General features: G+C 45.0%; 1 protein-coding gene across 25 annotated transcripts in view; it reads left to right on the top strand.

Moving 5' to 3' along the window:
* SLC37A3 (solute carrier family 37 member 3) overlaps positions 1–19,709 on the top strand; it is a 59,629-nt gene that overhangs the window by 22,920 nt on the left and 17,000 nt on the right. For 11 of the 25 annotated variants that reach the window (XR_015161990.1, XR_015161987.1, XR_015161991.1 and 8 more), the window contains exons 6-13: positions 734–879; positions 5,226–5,322; positions 8,007–8,091; positions 8,840–9,018; positions 11,505–11,646; positions 14,052–14,153; positions 14,760–14,807; positions 15,713–15,864. Coding sequence is in view for 19 of the 25 variants with exons in the window: in XM_086395239.1 (XP_086251365.1) it covers positions 734–879; positions 5,226–5,322; positions 8,007–8,091; positions 8,840–9,018; positions 11,505–11,646; positions 14,052–14,153; positions 14,760–14,807; positions 15,713–15,864 (951 nt within the window). In the remaining 6 variants the exon portion in view is untranslated. The remainder of the gene's footprint in view (positions 1–733; positions 880–5,225; positions 5,323–8,006; positions 8,092–8,839; positions 9,019–11,504; positions 11,647–14,051; positions 14,154–14,759; positions 14,808–15,712; positions 15,865–19,709) is intronic. The other 14 variants (XM_086395248.1, XM_086395253.1, XM_086395254.1 and 11 more) reach the window with 3 other exon arrangements.

Here is a 19,709-nt window from a genome sequence, read left to right on the forward strand (position 1 = left end):
TTGACAAGTGACTAGTCGTGTAACTGCCACCTGCCTTCTGTCCCTGGCCTCTAGCAACCACTGCCCATTTTTCCTTATGGTTTCCCTCATTGCAGAATGTCATGTAACTGGAATCATACAGTATTAGACATACCCTGTTTTTAAGCCCATGCCAAACATTCCCAAAGGAGATTGACTACAAATAAAATGCCCACCCTGAGCAGAACGCCTGGAAAAAAGCAGTCACTTGATACATGCCACTGAATGACTGAGTCAGTCACAAGCTGTGGTGATACACTGAGTATCACCATAAATAGTGATAGTTAGTAAAAATAAAAATAGTAAAAATAGCTGGTGCTTTCTGGCCCCCACAATGTGCCTGGAAATTTACACATGTTATGGTGGAAATCAACACACGTGAACTCCAGTAGTCTTTTTTACCGTCCTCCATAAACAGGAAGAAAGGGAAATAGATGTAAGATGAGGTCACACAATGGGGGCTCAGTCTTTTAGAGTGGAAGATGCAAGCTGGAGGGATGGTCCTCGCTACGTTTTACGCTGTTTGCCGTCTCTGCCTGTCTGTCAGGGGTGGTTTGATGCTTATCTTGCTCGGGGCCGCTCTGAGCAAGGGCATCTGAAGAGTCTACTGCGAGTCTCTCAGGCTCCAGACATTGAACGTGTCTATCACGGAGGGTCTTGAGTCGGGGTGTCCATGTGGATGTGACCCGCATCTTGTTCTTTCTTCTTCCCTAAGGTGTTCGTCTTTGGCACTCTCACGGAGTGGCTGCATTTCTACAACAAGGGGCTGTATTGTAGCTTGTGGATCGTGAACGGCCTGCTGCAGTCCACTGGCTGGCCCTGCGTCGTTGCTGTTATGGGCAACTGGTTTGGGAAAGCTGGGTATGCCACTTTCTTCCTCTTTCATTTCCCTGTTTGATAGTTTTAATATCCAATTGTTCAGATTTGTCAGAGTCAATTTTCTCTATCCTTTTTTTTTTTAATTTTAAAATTTTATTACGGAGTATAATTGCTTTACAGTGTTACAGTGAAGTGAATCAGCTGTATGTGTACACATATCCCCTCCCTCTGGACCCTCCCCCACGCTGCCTCATCGCAGAGCACGAGCTGAGCTCCCTGTGTCACACAGCAGCTTCCCCCGGCTGTCAGCTTTATACGTGGCAGTGTATATACGTCAGTGCTGTTCTCCCAGTTCGTCCTACCCCCCTCCCCTTACCCCTCTGTGTCCAGCTGCCCATCACTTGATCTTTTCAACACCACCCGTGTCTTCCCTCTATTTTAGGAAGTTTAGAATAGCAGAGAGAGGAGGTTTCACATCAACGGACATTGGAGACAGTGTGGATTCTATAGTGAAGGTCTGGCCCGTGAGACACGTTCACAGCACTGTTCTGACTATGGTCAGACTTTGAGTGTGGCTGAGGCAGTACATCTCAATTTTTTTTTTCAAATCTTTCCTTTAGAGAACACAAATAACACATTGTAATAATAGAAATCTTGCATGTCATCTCATCATGTATCTCCCTGTGGGTTTTGCCTTCCCTGTTTTTGATACTCGGTGATCTAGTTTGACCTTCTAAAATTAAAGATAAGGAAACTGAGCTCAGAAGTTGTCCTTGGGACTTGCCTAGAGTCACAGAGCAAAGGCTTTAAGAAGATGCAGACGAAGAATTGGCCAGACTTCGGGCCTTAGTTAAATTGGCCATCTCCCCCCAAACCTTCTGTTATTTATCAGTCGTATGTGAGTTGCTGTGTGTGATGGGGGCCATGCATATGGATGGGCACCTGCTGACGGATCTTCTGGGCCACGCAGGAAGACCCGTACTTACCCTACAGATAGAAAATAAGTAGAGATATCCAGAGACTTGGCTCTGTTTCTCATTACCATTCGTGACACTCTGCCTTTGTTGTTCATCGTCATTTATGGCTCTCTGCCTTCAGGGACTGTTAATTTGGATATCTAGCTTTTGTCCTGGATAAAATATTCATGTGTTGTGAAACGCACATTGATTTCTTTGATAGCTCTGTCTTTTTTGTTTACTCTCTTACCTAGGGGCCAATGTACCCATCAGATACTACCCACTTGCCATGGTGATCAGTGCGTGCTTTAGGCAGCTCCCCTCGGTCTTCCAGCTTCCCCAGTTTCCTAGTGGGAGTAATGGTCCTTGTCGATGATGATCTGTGTTTGTTGTGAAATAATGTTTATGTTCGGTGTGCTAGTGACTTCTTTTGTTTTTTTTTAATACTGTTGTTTATTTTTGCTCACACTGGGTCCTTGTTGCTGTGCGTGGGCTTTCTCTAGTTGCGGTGCATGGGCTGCTCGTTGCGGCTTCTGTGGTTGCAGAGCACAGGCTGTGGGTGCACAGGCCTCAGTAGTTGAGGCTCTCCAGCTCTGGAGTGCCGGCTCAGTAGTTGTGGCGCATGGGCTTGCTTGCTTCTCGGCATGTGGAGTCTTCCTGAACCAGGGGTTGAACTTGTGTGCCCTGCATTGGCAGGTGGGTTCTTACCCACTGTACCACTAGGGGAAGCCCTGTGCTAGTGATTTATGTTTCTTTCCAACTCTGCTGTCAGTGGTTTAATAGAATTGATTTTCAGAGGTACTAATTCCCCAGTGATACTTTAAAAAATTTATTTATTAGCTACACCAGGTCTTATTTGCAGCACGTGGATCTTTGTCACGTCTTGTGGGATCTTTCCTTTCAGTGCAGGAACTGCCTAGTTGTGCGTGTGGGCTCCAGAGGGCATGGGCTTCAGTAGTTGAGGTGCACGGGCTTAGTCGCTCTGCGGCATGTGGGATCTTAGTTCCCCAAACATGGATCGAACCCACATCGTCTGTCTTACAAGGCGGATTCTAAACCCCTGGACCACCAGGGAAGTCCCTCCCCTCTTATACTTTAGTTTTCTTTTGGAGTAGGTGATGCTGTTTGTGTGCCGTTTATTTGTATTAAAATTTTAAGGTAATGTCTTTCCAGTCATGATTTTTGAAAATTATACCAAGGCTACTTGATTATTGTTGCAAAACCAGCTATTTCAAATGAACAAAGAGAAATAAAGGCAAAACCACCTGAAATGCTTTTATTTCAAGATGATCACTTTGACATGTATCATTTTGAGATAATCCTTACCTGAGCTTTTCCAGATTGGATGACACTGGGTGTTCGGTAGCAGTGACTGGACAGTCTTTTTTTTTTTTTTTTTTTTGGACAGTCTTAACTCTTCATTATTTCTCGGTTTCAGTCACAAAGACAAACAGCATGTTCAGGAAGGCCGTTACAGTTTACTTTTGAAAGTAAGACATTCTGTTTTTAAGTGAATAACAACTAGTAAGTGAAATTGATGCTGCGCTTGACAGAGTGACTCTTCCTGTGAAGTGTCGCAGTAAACCACGAAGTACCAGTAAAACTGTGACAACTTACAGTCACAGTTGTTTTCAGCGAGTTTCTTCCGAAATGTCTTTGATCAGCGTGTTTTTCAGACCCTGACCTTTATCCTCTTGGTAGGTTTTGTGTTTTAAAGGCTTGGGGCGTTATCGTCCTGATGAAAATGTAGAGATTGTCTAGTTCAAATTATTTGATTTCCAAGTGAAAAAAGTTAAATAATCTACTGACGACATTGCCCTGAAAAGCTGTTACAATGTGTGAGTCATATCCCTCCTCCCGTTGTCAGGGGTCATTGTTTTTTTTTTAATGCCTCGCCATATAGCATACAGGATCTCAGTTCCCCAATCAGGGATCAAACCCGTGTCCTCTGTATTGTGAGGTCGGAGTCTTAAACACTGGACCGCCAGGGAAGTCCTGGGATCATAGTTTTTTAGGACACATCGAGGCTGGTGGTACTGGTAGATACACCTCTGCAGCCCCAACTGTCAATTCTGCCACTGCAGCCAGGCCTTTGAGGAGCACAGTGCTTTCCAGATGACAGCATCGAGCCCGGGCCGTGAGCTGCTGGCCATCACTCTGCACAGCTGGAAGTGGCTTCTGAACATGCTTTTTCACTGTACAGTGTTGTCTCCCTCTCCGGTTTTGTTTTTGATTTTTGGGGGCTGTGTCTCGTGGCATGTGGGATCTTAGTTCCCCAACCGAGATCAAACTGGTACCCCCTACATTGGGAGCTCACAGTTTTAACCTCCGGACCACCTGGAAAGTCCCTGCAGTATGTTTTCATGTCTCTCTTCTCCCATTCGGCACAGTAATGTTGAGATTCATCCATGTCTGCATCAATGGTTCATTCCTTTTTATGGCCAAGGAGTCATCCATTGTATCACAGTTGGTGAACATCTAGGTGTTTAGGTTTTGGCTTTTACTATTGAAGCCACTGTGCTTGTTTGTTCACAAACCCTTGTATGGACATATGCTTTCGTTCCCTTGGATAAATACCTTGGAGTAGAATGGCTGGATCTTATGGTAGGAGCATGTTTATCTTTTTAAGAAACTGGCAATTCCCTCTAAAGTGGTTGAGCCACGTTACGTTCCTCCCGGCAGTGTAAGGGCTCTAGTGCTGCGCACCCTCGCCAGCACTGGTGTGCTCAGTGTGTTTTGACTTTGCTCTTCTGTTAGTTGTGTAGTGGTACCTTGTTGTGATTTTAATTTGCATCTCCCTGATGTTTGATGATGCTGAGCATCTTTTCATAGTCGCTAAGTGGTGTCTGACTCTTGCGACCCCATGGACTGTAGCCTGCCAGGCTCCTCTGTCTGTGGAATTTTCCAGGCAAGAATACTGCAAGGATTTACCATTTCCTTCTCCATTCATGTGCTTATTTGCATCTTATTTTACATGTGTGTGTGTAAAGCATTTATTAAAATCTTTGCCCCCTTTTCAGAAACTTTGTATTTGAGATGATTAGAGATTTAACTCCTTAGAATTTTATTGCATTGTTTATCTTTCACAGTATTGAGTTCTGAGATTTCTTTACATCCCAGCAGCAAGTCTGTTGTCAGATAAGTGGCATCCAAATAGTTTCTCCCAATCCACGGGGCTTGTCTTTTTAAATTCTCTGAATAATGTCTTTCAGTGGGCCCCCAATTGAACTTCAGTATAATAAAATCTTAGAAGAAGAGAGCTACCCAGTTAAGTGTTTTGCCATTTGGGTGTACTTTGGGAAAAAACACGTTGAAATGGAACATTGATTCTGTGTAATGTGAGCCTGCGCTGTGTGGCCATTTTGTACTTGAGCTGCACACAGAACCCGTTCTGATTGTGTTGTCTTCTGTTCTGCTCTGTTCCCATCCCAGGCGAGGAGTTGTTTTTGGTCTCTGGAGTGCCTGTGCCTCCGTGGGCAATATTTTGGGTGCATGTCTAGCTTCTTCTGTTCTGCAGTATGGTTATGAGGTAAGTGTTTTTTTCCCTAGTTTTTTCTTCAGTATATAAATATATGTTTTATTTTTAGGAAGTAATCCTGTGACCGTTTAAAATGACCTAGTGCTGTGTGTGGGAGGGGCAGGGTTTGTATTAAGAGTGGACAAGCTTATGGTAGATTAAAACACATTAAAAAAAATTAGTCATGGAAAAACACCTAAGTCTAAAGACATATAATCATTTGGGGAAAAGTACTTGCAACTCATGTTACAGATAAAGAGCTAATCTCCTTAATGTATAAAGAGTGCCCACAAATTGATAAAGAAAAAGATTAACAACACACAGAAAGAAAGGTAAAGCATTTGAATGTGTAGTTCAGGGAAAGGAAAGAGAAATGGCTTATAAACATATGACAGGATATTCTACTTCACTCAGTAATATTCTTAAGTTCCTCTTAAGTGCCCCAAGGCAGTAGAGGATAGAGCCTTGGCCCAAAGAGCCAAAAATCTTTGCCCTTATAGGAGTTTAGGTATTAAGTGGTAGAGAAATGCAAATTAAAACTACATTGTAAAAAAAAAGAGAGAGAAAAAACCTTACACCGTATCCTTACTAGATTGGAAAAAGTCCAGAAGTTTGGTACCATGTTTACTAGGAGGTAACATCAGGCATTGCAGGGTGGGTGAGTAAATAACTCCTCTTGGGGTCAATATAGGAATGTCTGTCAAAAGCCCAGTCACTTAACTGGGCTTCCCTGGTGGCTCAGACAGTAAAGCATCTGCCTGCAATGTGGGATACCTGGGTTCGATCCCTGGGTCAGGAAGATCCCCTGGAGAAGGGAATGGCAACCCACTCTAGTATTCTTGCCTGGAGAATCCCATGAACAGAGGAGCCTGGTGGGCTACAGTCCATGGGGTTGCGAGGAGTCGGACACGACTGAGCGACTAACACATCAGAATTATAATGGCTCTGACCTAGCAGTTCGACCTCCGTGAATTAATCTGACTGATGAGTATACTTCATCATATACAAAGAGTACATCTGCAAGGTTATTTGCTTCATCATTGTTTGTAATAGCAAAAGATTGGTAACAGATGTCAACCAAATGGGAAGTAGTTAAACCACGAAACACCTATTCAGTGGAATCTGTGCAGCTGTGAAGTAGAGTTAGGCAGCCCTGCGTGTCCAGACTGGGATAGAGCTCAGTGATATGTTAAGTAAAGATAACCGTGTGTTGAGTATTGCCATTTATGTGAAATGGAGGAAGAATTAAAGAGTATCTATTGTATTGGCTTGTGTGTTTCCAAAACAAACTTTGGAAAGTACAAGCTAAATAACAGTGCTTATATGTTCAACAAATAAAAAAATCGAATGGCTCATGTCAACGGATTGCCTGTTCAAAGACCTAATAATTGGAAACTCCCTGGTAGTCCAGTGGTTAGAACTCCAAACTTTCACTGCTGAGGGTGTGGGTTCAGTCCCCGATTGGGGAACTAAGATCCCTCAAGCCATGCAGTGCAGCCAAAACAAAACAAAACCCCAAACCTAATAACTGAAAGTAAGTTGCTCTTTTAGAAAGTAGGTAACAGTTTTTAAACAGCTTGCCAAGTGTTTGGTCCTTGAAGAATTTTGGTCTAGTTAGGGCCAGTGGGAAGTCCTTCCTGTGTTCATAGTCACCTTTTCCCAGGTTTCTTAGCTTCACACCTGGACTGTACTAATTGGCTCAAATGGGAATTTCAGGTCACCCTATGGGCTCCTCCCAGATTTGAATTCTGGAAACACTCATTGACACCTCAGGCTCCATTCTCTCTTAAATAAAATTCACTGATGCCATCTGGCTCTCGAGTGTCTCACCTGGACCATCGGAAGGACACTGTTCTTCCCTGTGACCCCCAGCACAACCCTCAGCTCCCCCTGTGCAGAAGGCTTCCCATCTCCCTCCCGCCTGGTGGCTTCAGTTGTGCTGGGAAAGGTGGTCACTTGCCAGGATTTTCAGCTCTTCCCTAAAGCACTGTCTCCCTCCTTCAACCTCCTTGGCTTTTTTCTTCCAGATTCAGTTCCTCTGTATGTTTCCTATGGGGACTCAGCCTTCTCATTTACCCACCTCCGTGCTGCCTATATTAATGTGTGGTATCTCTTTTTAAAATTTATCTTTATTTAGTGTGTTTTGGCTGTGTGGGTTCTTCGATGCAGCACTCAAGAGTCTTTGTCGAGTCAGGCGACAAAGCAGTTGGACCTGCTCAGTTGCTCCACGACATGTGGGATGTTAGTTACCCAACCAGGGATCGAACCCACATCCTCTGCATTGCAAGGCAGATTCTTAACTGCTGGACCACCAGGGAGGTTCCTATTAATTAATGTTGTGTGTAGTGTGTAACCCCCCTCAACTGGAAACTGTCTTTGAGGGCAGATACTGTCTGTTGCGTGAGGCTGAGTGGTGGCAAGAGCGCTATTCTTGGAGCTAATTCTGACTTCCCAGTTGTAATAGTACCACTCGGTGTCCAGGAGACCTTAATTATCCTCTCTGAGCTGCACAGAGTCCCTGGGAAAAACTTGTGAGAAAACAAGTAAAACACTTAGCTCAGTGCCTGGCAGCGGCCGGGTGCCCGGCGCTCACTTCCTTCCCGGTTGTGCCATCCTCCACGTGTGTCTCTAATGACTGTGTGGTTAACGAGCATCCCCGATGTGTCAGGAGCACCTCTCCCCTTCCCGCCCCCCAGTATGCCTTCCTGGTGACGGCGGCCGTGCAGTTTGCTGGTGGGATCATCATCTTCTTTGGACTCCTGGTGTCACCGGAAGAAATCGGTGAGAGAAGCTGCTTTTCTACTCAGATCGTCTTGCTAACACGGGCAAAGAGAAACCCGAGGCTGGAACAGCCCAGATCTTTCTCCCTAGGAGAACTGTGGTCTCCTTTCAGTAAATTAAAAGAGCAGTCTTGCTGTTTTGTGTCCTGTTGACGCCACAGCCTCGCCTGGCACAGCTGCAAATGTTTGAGGGAGTGAGGCTCACCTTTTTATAGATTCAGGGAAAACTCATCATTTGCAAATGAGGTTTTATAATGGAGACATTGGCTTGAAATTAGCATGGATGGATTTTGAATTTCGCTTCTTGAGACAGATCTTTTTTTCTTCAGAAGAATAATTCAGTGAAATACTTATCTGTGGTTAAATACAGATTGTACAGGCAGAACATACAAGTGAAACCACAGAAGCAGATAGATGTATGATTCTTCTGTCTTTTGAGTCTTACTGAAGAGACACGTCAGTTTAATAGTACGTAATTAACGAGTTTTTCTGTATGAAAGAGAAGAGAGCGTGACGTGGTTGAAAAAACACTGCTTCGAAGCCAGATAAAGGAGAATTTGAGTCCTGGGTTTGTTCCTCATTAGCTCTGTGACCTTGATTGACCTTGGACTCTGAACCTTAGTAACTTTTTCTGTAAAATGCAAATGAAAATAGCATGGACCTCACAAGTAATGGTGCGTGTAAAGCACTTAGCACAGTGCCGGCACCTGGCAGGCACCCTCTCAGTGTGGCTGTCGCTGTTGTTGTAGGTATCCCAGGTATCGAGACAGAAGACAATTTTGAAGAAGACTCGCACAGGCCGTTAATTAATGGTGCTGAAAACGAAGATGAAGCTGAGCCTAATTATTCAATCCAAGAAGGCAATACTGTGACCCAAGTCAAGGCAATAAGCTTCTACCAGGCTTGTTGCCTTCCTGGAGTTATAGCGGTAAGGACTGTTCAGATCTCCCCACCGAAGCCTGGGAGATACCATAGCCTGAATAGTAGCACTGCCGGGCATACGGCACCTTGAAGCAGTTAGCTTCTCTTTGAGACTTTATTTCGGGAATATATGTCCAGAGGAATCGGGAACAGTGGCCCTCAGCTTGTTTATTGACACCACTTGAGCTTGTATCTGATACTCAGTGCGAGGGTTGGTACCTTTTCTGTGCAGAGCCAGATGTAAATGTTTTCAGCCCTGGGGCCACTGTGCAGTCTCTGCCACAGCCACTCAGCTCAGTAGAGCAGAGGACTCCACAGACACATGGAACCAGTGGACCTGACCGGAAGTGGCCCGTGGCCCCAGTTTGCTGACCCTGATACTAGAGTTGGAGTAAGAAGGCAAAGATGGGTATTTTTTAATATATGCCTTTTGGCCTGTTGAAGTCTTACAGAATTATAAGTAGATCAAGAGGGCCTTGAGTGGTGAAGTCTGTTTTCTTTGACGATGTTCTTGCCATTCTAGGGAAAAAAATAGTTTGCCCTTCTGTAAAAGGCCAGAGCAGGATGCTCCACAGTATCCCTTGGTAGTGTATTCCAGTGTTTCCATAACCTCCACAGTCAGGTTTTTTTCCTAACATCTAAACTGAATCCATTCTGCCACAGTTTTTCTGTCTTGGTGTTTTGGGCCTCTAGTATGGGAGTGGGGAGAAGGCAATGGCACCCCACTCCAGTACTCTTGCCTGGAAAATCCCATGGACGGAGGAGCCTGGTGGGCTGCGGTCCATGGGATCACTAAGAGTTGGACATGACTGAGCGACTTCACTTTCACTTTTCACTTTCATGCATTGGAGAAGGAAATGGCAACCCACTCCAGTGTTCTTGCCTGGAGAATCCCAGGGATGACGGAGCCTGGTGGGCTGCTGTCTGTGGGGTCACACAGAGTTGGACACGACTGAAGTGACTTAGCAGCAGCAGCAGTGCAGGAGTGGAGTTAAGAGGCCTAGGTTATGCTGCCAGCTTACCCACTAAGGCTCTGCGAGGTCTCTGGCGTTACTCAGCTCTTCCTTGTGTCTCAGTTCCCCTTTCTGTGGATAGAAGGCCTACCAGTCCATCCTCCCTGAAGTCTGCAGTGTTGAGTTATTATGATTAAACACCTTTTTAATTTTATGGTTTAATGGTGCTTTATGAATATAACCTCTCAACTAGATTCAGAGTCTGCTGGTTGTCCTATTTCGTACTTATCTGCTCCCTTCTCCCTACCCCAGGCTAAGAGAACTGACGCCAACAGATAAAGTTTAAGCGTGAGTTCAGATCGAAGTTCGAGTTCCCACAGTTCTTCAACCAAAAGATGACGTGTCATACAGTGAAATGCATGTCCCCTGGGGGCCTGTTCTTATGCTAATGATTAGTTTTTTTTTTTTTTTTTTACAGTAGTTATTAAAATATTCTGCTGGTAAGAGTTTAATTTCTGAGACAGGACTTAGATTTGTTGTGACTAAACGTGGTGCTCCCTTGCTATCCCTTTGCATTTCACAAACTATTGTTCCCCGCCATGGGCAGGGTATAAAGGGAATCCAGTGAACTTAATCCCTTTGTCTTTGTGGCTGGCTGTCTGGACAAAATGCACTCATGGTTGAGATTTGGCTCTCTAGGGGGCGGCGGTCCTGCCAGGAAAGCCCCTTTAAAACAAGTGATACCTAGGGAATAAGTGGCAGCTCCAGGGAAGAGAATATACTAGCCAGACACCCTTTGAAGTGAGTCTCTCTGTTCCTCCCCCTTCTTCCTTTGATGCTGAATGTCAGGATTTCCTGGTAATAATGTGTTGAATATAGGTTTCTCAGCCCCACTGCCATGTTATGGGAGCTCTTACTCCTCAACCTAGAGCCACAAGGCCCGTGATGATCCTCTGCTTTCATTTTTGACTCAGAGCTTTCCGAAACTACCCTATGAAAGTAGTTTTCGTGCTGATGCTTTTCTTGGACCTTTGGAACTAGCGTCCAGGCACGTTGCTCTGCACTGGTCATCATGTTAGCTTCGAAGGAAGTCGAACCTGAAAGGGTTGGCTACTTGCAGTAAAAGCTGTGATGTTTACTGGGTTCGTTTGCTTATGGTTAGTGCTCCTCAGTGGCACGAATACCTTTTATCTTTATCTAAATAAAGAAATGTGAGTCCATGCCCTGCCTTATGGTTCAGAACACCAGTTTGCTTCTACCAGAGAGCCAAAAGGAGAAGAAGTGGGGACAATTAGGGAGTAGTCCTCTGTGTTTTTAATCCCAAGGCTTATTATACTGCCTTTCTAGATGCTAAGTTGGGGGAAGAGAGGAGGAAGGCTAGGACAAGTCAGGCAATGGGAATTTATAGGAACATTTAATTTTAAAATCAGGTACTATGCAGCTCCAGCTCTTCTGTTTTGTTTTGCTGTTTAATTGTATTAGAATGGTAGTTACGCTGTGCTGTTCGTTCCTTACTGACAGTGGGGTGTTTTCCTTGTAGTATTCACTGGCCTACGCGTGCTTGAAGTTAGTGAATTACTCCTTCTTCTTCTGGTTGCCCTTTTATCTGAGTAACAACTTTGGATGGAAGGAGGCCGAAGCTGACCAGCTGTCCATCTGGTACGACGTCGGAGGAATTATAGGTACGGCTAATGAAGCGTCTTTTCCTCTAGCAAGAGGGTGTCACTAGTCAGATTTTATTGGGTTATGAAATCTGGCATCATTTAAAGTTTTATCACTTATTCCACAGCCCTTTTTCCTAAACTGTCCTACTGGTAAATAGCCAAACTCCTTAAAAAAAAAAAGTCCACAGAAAAGAGGACCCAGCCTGCGGCAGCCCTGTGATGTATAGAGCTCTTTTTTCTCAGTCCTTTGTTGCGGGATCAGTTCTTTTGTCCTGGGATGTACTGGGATGTTGCTCTCTCTGGTCTCTTTAAGGGTGAGCCTTTTGTACACTCCCAGGGATCGCTTAGCTCTAAAGCTAATTGTATGTCAGAGATCCGAGTTATGTTCATTTTACCTATCGCCCACAGCCGAAGAAGGGAAACATATTAGCTTAGTGTACTGACTGTCAGATCATAAAGGTAGGAAGGTTATTTTGTTTTACGATTGCTTCCTTGTACACAGCAGACTTTAAATAGTGACTTTCTGCTGTAGTTGGAAGCATCCACAAGGAAGTGGGAAACTTTAAAATCAGACAGATGGACAGCGTGCATGTTAGTGGGTACCACCTACATGGCTGTGGCAGAACCTTGGTAGCCTTTCTGCAATGTTTACATTTAGACATGTGGACAGACTAAACTGCCCCGAGCATATGAAAGCACAGTGTACCCTTAGGTGGTGTGCTGTTATTGTGTTTGAACTTGTGTGTCCCATTCTTTTAAAGTTGATTTTATTTATTTATTATTTTTGGCCGTGCTGGGTCTTTGTTGCTGCCTGGGTTTTTTTCCTTCCCTCTGGTTGCAGAGAACAGGGGCTACTCTCTAGTTGAGGAATGCAGACTTCTCCTTGCTGTGGCTTCTCTTATTGCAGAGCACAGGCCCTGGGGCAGTGGGCTTCAGGAGTTGCAGCTTCCGGGCTATAAGGCGCAGACTCAGTAGTTGCGGCACAGGGACTTGGTTGTTCCATGGCGTGTGGGGTCCTCTCAGGTCAGGGATCGAACCTGTGTCTCCTGAATTGGCAGGCGGATTCTTCACCACTGAGTCATGAGGGAAGCCCCACAGCAGATTTTAATAGTGACTTTTTGCTATAGCTAGAAATGCAGGGAAGTTGTTGTTTAGTCAGTCAGTTGTGTCTGACTCTTTGTGACCCCATGGACTGTAACCCGCCAGGCTCCTCTGTCTTTAGGATTCTCCAGGCAAGAGTACTGGAGTGGATTGCCATTTCCTTCTCCAGGAGTTCTTTCTGGACCAGGGATTGCACCCACATGTCCTGCATTGGCAGGCAGGTTCTGTACCACTGAGCCACCAGGGAAGCCCAAACAGGGAAGTAGGAATCTTCAAAACCAGACGGATATACAGAATGCATGGTAGTGGGTACCACCTACATGACTGTGGCAGAACCTTGGTAGCCTGTCTTTACATTTAGATCTGTGGACAGACTAAAGTGCCCTGAGCACATGAAAACACAGTATATCCTTAGGTGATATGCTGTTATTGTATCTGAACTTGTGTGTCCTCATTCTTAGACTCAGAGCCAAAGGTGAGGATGCTGCCTTTAGACTTGCACATACTTCTGTGTCCTGAATAGACTTCTGATGAGGGTGTACCAGATGTCCCAATGCCCCGAGATTCCAAACAGGACTGTATATGAATGTGACTGTTGCTTCAAGGATCCACATCACCTCTTCTTCTTTTCTAAACTGCTTATTTATTTATTTATTTGGCTGCGCTGGATCTTAGTTGCAGCACTCGAGATCTTCCCTCTTCATTGTGGTATTATGGCTCTTTAGCTGCCACGTGTAAACTCTTCAGTTGCAGCATGTGGGATCTGGTTCTCTGACCAGGGATTGAATTTGGGCCACCTGCATTGGGATTGCAGAGTCTTAGCCACTGGACCTCCAGGGAAGTCCTCCACAAATTTATTTTAAACATCTTGACCTATTAGTTTTTGCCAAACCATAATTGCTGCATTTAATTTTAGTGAATATTTATGTTCACTACTACTTATAACCTGTGACGCAGAGTCTCATTAATTATCTTTCAAATAAAAAGCGGGGGGGGGGGCGAGGGTGGGGGGAAAGCAAGAAAAGGCTCCATAGCTGATCGGGGAAGGGAAAACAGCAAGGAACAGTGAGGGTGGGTCTGATGATTTTTCCTGATTTTGGTGTCTGACTGGTGGTGTCTGTCCCCGTCTGCCATCGTGTGAGTTGACAGATTATCTTTCTAAAAGGAAATTAGGGAGGAGATTTTTTAGGAGAGTCAGCTCTCTTGTTGGATAGACCAGGGTTAGGATCCTGCCAGCGGGTGGAGGGTACGTGGTAAGCAAGAGTCAGGTAATTAAGCTAATTTCGAGATGTTGATTGGGTTGCACTTCTTTGTGCTGAAAGGTGGAACCCTGCAAGGCTTCATCTCCGACATGTTACAGAAGAGAGCGCCGGTGTTAGCTCTCAGTCTGCTTCTGGCCATCGGGTCCCTGGTTGGATACAGTCGTGAGTATTTCCTTGAAGTTAAACTGTTTGCCTCATCTCTTAGAACTAAGGCATTTACTTGCCTCGAGTCAGTGATCAGCCCTGGGGAGGTGGTTGAGACCAGCCACAAAGATCCCAGGGCATAAATGGGATCTTTGTATTGTCCTGTGAACAGTGGTAAAAGTATCATTACGTAGTTTTATTTGCATTGGGGAGGAAACTGGCATCTCTTTTGCTTTGTTGGTTTGTTTAAAAGCTTGCTTGGGAGTGTATATGCTTTGTCCAAGGGTAGGCTCCAGCGGTGCAGCATTCGAGCCAATAAAACAATAAAAGGGACAAGATTTCAAAAGAGGAAAGATGGTAATTAGCAGGTTTGGTATCTGTCCCTTAAGATGCTGCTGAGATAGGAGTTTTCCTGTAGCTTTTAGAAGTCACAGTAGCTTGAGCACCAGCCAGAGGCAGACATTACAAATAAGAGTCGGGAGAGGTGGTGATGGAGCTGTATCTGCTTGCTATCTCCGGGAGATCTGTGAGGTCATGGGAATCCAGGCCTGTGTGTACTGTTCGGTGGAGACACGTGTACTGCGCTCCTCATGTCATCACCCGTGCCTGTGTCTTTCCTTGCAGGTTCTCCAAATGACAAGTCCATCAATGCGCTTCTGATGGCTGTCACAGGTACGGCACAGGCTCCATTTCACTGTCTTGTTCCTCTGTAAATAAAAAGGGAAAAAGGAAACTGATTGCTCCTTCAAGCTGAGTTATTCTAAAGCCTTAATTATAGAAAACTCAGGTGGTAAAAGGAAAGATGCCTCCCCGGATCCTGCTGCTCTGCTCTCACGTGACCGCCTCAGTCCTGGTGTGGCAGAAGCAGTCCCTTAGAGATTTCCTCCCATTTTTGATTGCGGCCCACACCCTCTCATATCACTCCCGGAAGTGGTGTAGGAAGAATGCCATGTTGGAAACCAGTTCACCAACTTTCAAAAAGTCCAGTATAGCTGGTTTTTCCTCCTATGTTGGAATTGGTCAGTATTTCTTCCCTTGAACCCCAGATGAATCAGTTGAATGCCACTAGGGACCCTGTTATAGAAAAACTCCTGTTCTTAAATTTGAGTTCATGGGATAGTTGAAGCTGCTGCTGCTCTGTGAGACTCTTGGCCCTGACCATGCTCAGTCCTGTGGCAGCCTCACTGAGAACAGTGGCAGATGGAACCCCTTGCACCGTTTAAATCGCTTTTTCTCCTCTCTCTCTCTTTCTCACTGTTTGGTTGAATTTGGGTAGTTAGATACTCTGACTCATCTCTGCCATAATAGAATTTGATAAACTAGTGCAGACAGTTGTCAGGGAATGCACACTTCACCGGATTAGAAAGGTCTGTTTTCTAAAGGAAAGTGGATGCTAATTAAGGTGTTACATCCGGGGGAGTTTCCATTTTTACAGGTAACTTTGCCCCCTTCTTTCTGTTTCTCTCCAACATACCAGTTAGAGTACTGGGATTAGAGTTTACGTAATTCTCAGTAGGTTCCTAGCGCGTTGTTACGAGTAGTGTCTTAATAAGAACCTGTTCTGTTTCTGACTTTAGGGTTCTTTATTGGTGGACCTTCTAATATGATTAGCTCTGCTATTTCTGCGGACCTGGGTCGTCAGGAGCTGATCCAGGGGAGCAGTGAGGCTCTGGCGACCGTCACTGGGATCGTTGATGGAACCGGGAGCATTGGAGCTGCGGTGGGCCAGGTGAGAGGGCGGGGTGGGCTGGACAGGGAGTGTTTAGCGGTGGAAGGGCCTGCCTCCGCCTGCAGGGCCACGGTAGGTGGCGCTCTTGTGCTGTAGTGCACTGTACTAAAAGCCTTGGGTTCTTAGTGACCTAACATGGAAGGCCCCTCGACATTTATCAGTTCGTCCTCTCCACTTTTACCTTCAGATTCTTCCTGTCTAGAAAGAAGTGAACACTTGGTCAGACAGATCCTTCAGTCCCTGCTGCCCACCGCGTCCTCTTCCAGCCTGAACTTGGCACTTCAGGGAGGCCAGGAGACACATGCTTCTCATTACCGCGCACTTGACACGCAGGCCCCAGCTCTCCCACCCTCCAAACGCAGACGTACACACATTCTTGCCACTGACCCCCACCAGAAATTGCCATGGACGCTGCAGCTGCCCTGAAATGCTGCCTCTGCTTCCTACAACTGTGTTTCAAAAGACAGTTCATAAATGTCTTACATCAGAATCAATCTGGGAACTCATTAAAGTACAGAACACTTAGCTTACTGTGGACTCGCTGAGTGAGGGCCTGGGGATCTGTATTTCAGCAAGCCATCCTGGCGAGTCCTGTGCACTCTATAAAGTTTGGATCTTCCAGGTTAAGAGTGGCCTACTGTAGGTAGTCAGAACTGTTGTCTCTCTTTCTTTGGCTGTGCTGCACAGCGTGCGGGATCTTAGTTCCCTAACTGGGTGTCGAACCTGCACCCCCTACGTTGGAAGCGTGGTGTCTAAACCACTGGACCATCAGGGAAGTCCTTGTCAGAACCATTCAAATTGATCTTTCTTGCTTTCATTCAGCTTCAGAAAGGCATTGTTTCTCTGGGACAGTCATGAGTATTTGTCACTCCTGGGGTATACCACTCTCAGTCATTAAGTGCTAATTTTGTAAAATGTAGATTTGAGAATCAACTGCATGGATAAAATATGTGAAACTATGGCAGTGATGTGATGTTTAATGGGGAAAGAAAATATGTGCAAAACCTCAGAGGATGCCCAGTGGTCACAGAAACAGAAGCCAGAATTTGAGGGGTGGGGGTGTTACTCAGATCATAAATGAAGAGAGGTCAGGAGACAGAGAATGGAAGGAAAAAGGCTTGTAGTTTTGACACTGAGGTCATTAGATGGCCTTGAAGATTGATGCTTTGCTTGCTTAATGGGGGTGGATCACTGGTATCTGATTGTGAGTAGTTAATACAAGAACAGACGTTGCTGGAGATTGTTGTTGTTCAGTTAGCCGTGTCCGGCTTTTTGTGACCTCCATGGATTGTAGCCCACCAGGCTCCTCTGACAATAGAATTTCCCAGGCAAAAATACTGTAGCGGGTTGCCATTTCCTTCTCCAGGGGATCTTCCCAACCCAGGGATTGAACCCGCATCTCTTGCACTGGCAGGTGGATTCTTTACCACTGAGCCACCTGGGAAACCCATTGCAGGAGGTCCACCGACTGCACGCATACCTCTCTCTGGTCACGTAGCGCGTGTTTATTTGTTACTGTCTCTCCCGCTGTGAGATGCGCGTCATGAGGGCAGCGTTTGTGTTGTGTTTTGCTGTCGCCCCAGTCCTAGGGAGGGTGCCTGGCACACTTGAGACGTTCAGGTACTTGTTGAATGGTTGTAGAAAGAGCGATTTATAGGATCAGGGTGTTAGCTTATTTGATTATGAAACTAAAGGGGAAAAAGAACACTTAGCAAAGGTAAGAGAACTGTGTTTTCTTGCCATGCTCTGGAGTAGGAACAGGCCAAAATGCTATTGGCCACCTGTTCAGATGTCTTCATATAAAGGGTATTGGGCAGTCTTTTTTGAAATGACTGTATTTTAGGTTTTCCTTCTTAGCTAATGTTTTCTTCATTAATCAGATGGATGGATTGTAATTAGCATTTCAAGGAGTTTCTTTCTAGTTAGAATGCCCGCTAGTCTTAAGATCCCTAACTAGGAACTTGGGGTCAGCATTAGACTGACTTTCACGGTTTTAGAAGCAGAATCAGGAGTAAATCATTGTTCGCTTTACTCATTCCTTTGGTGTGTTGAGTTTTGAATGATTTCTTACTGTTTGAGGTATAAAACCCCAAACTTCATGACTTAATATTAAAAACTTAGGACTCCGCCTGGTGGTTAAGACTCCTCACTTCCACTGCAGGGGGCGCAGGTTCAGTACCTGGTCAGAGAACTAAGATCCCACATGCCGCACAGTGTGGCCAAAATGAAAACAAAAATTCTATAAACTTGGTCCCTAGCACTTGCTAAATTCACATTGAATAGCTTTGTTCTCCCAGCCTTTCGCTGACTTCCCAAGAAAAACACTGCTTTCTCCCGCTGGTGTCCACAGCAGTTGGTACGCGCCTGTGGTAGAGCAGTTGCCGCGGTGTTTCACACTGACTGGCTGACTGATCCCCCGTATCAGACTCTGCCTTCCCTGAGGATAGAACTGCGCTGTGTCCTTCTTCTTTGCGTTCCCAATGCATGATATGATTTTGACACACAATGGGGGTTCAGTAGGTTAAATTGCAGTGTTTTCCCAAGAGAGTTGAGAACAAACGTCCACATAAACATTTTTACACAAATGTGTTTCACAGCAAATGATTATTTATAATAGCTAAGAAGTAGAAACATCCTTACATCCATCAACCGATGAATGGATAAGTAAAATATGATATATTCATATCAGATCAGATCAGTCGCTCAGTCGTGTCCGACTCTTTGTGACCCCATGAATCTCAGCACGCCAGGCCTCCCTGTCCATCACCAACTCCCGGAGTTCACCCAAACTCATGTGCATCAAGTCGGTGATGCCATCCAGCCATCTAATGGAGTATTATTTGGCAGTTCAAGAGGAATGAAGGTTTGATAGATGCTACAGTATGGATGAACTTCAACTCTATTATGCTAAGTAAAAGGAGCTAGTCACCAAAGACCACCTATTTATGTGATTTCATTCATAGGAGATACCCGGAATAGGCAAATCTATAGAGAAAGAAATTAGATTAGTGGTTGCTTTGAGTTGGGTGGGTCTGGAGAGTGATTCCTAATGGGTTTCTCTTGGGGTGACGAAGATGGTCTAAAATTAGATTATGGTGGTAGTTGCACAACTCTGTATGTGTACTAAAATCCATTGAGTGATACGAGCTTAGTATTATGTAAATTATATGTCAGTAAAGCTATTTAAAAGATAAAGTAGCATTCAGAGAGTTTGGAGGGCCACTGTGCTTCCTCTCATGGGTGATTACAGCTCTGCTTTTTTGTTTTCCATGAGGCTGTCCAGGCTAAATCACTCAGTTGTTCTCCTTTAATTTCTCCCACTTAAAAATTTTACTAATAATGTGATCAAAGAACATGGGTTAAATGATCGTGTCAGTGGTCAGCTGAGTTTTGAGAAGGGTACCAAGACCATTGGGGAAAGAGTGGTTTCTTCACCAAAAGGTGCTGGGAAAGCTGGATGTACACATTGCAAAGTAATGAATGTGGACCCTTACCTTACATTACGTACAAGAATTAACTCAAAATGGATCGTATACCTAACTTTAAGAGTTAAAACTAATAAAACCCTTAGAAGAAAACATAGGGACAACTCCTTATGACAGATGTGTACCAATGGTCAATGAACCCCTGCAAAGAGTCTCAGCATCCTTATTCTCTTAGGGAAATGCAAAGGAAAAACATGAACTACCACTTCACACCTAATCAGGATGTCTGTAATTAAAGCCAAGTAGAACAAAGTAGCGGAGAAGGCAATGGCACCCCACTCCAATACTTTTGCCTGGAAAATCCTGTGGACGGAGGAGCCTGGTGGGCTGCAGTCCATGGGGTTGCTAGAACGGGACATG

The sequence above is a fragment of the Bos grunniens genome, chromosome 4 (genome assembly GCF_055505025.1).
Source record: "Bos grunniens cultivar Pamir isolate PY7600 chromosome 4, Bosgru_T2T1.0, whole genome shotgun sequence".
Taxonomy (NCBI): Eukaryota; Metazoa; Chordata; class Mammalia; order Artiodactyla; family Bovidae; genus Bos; species Bos grunniens.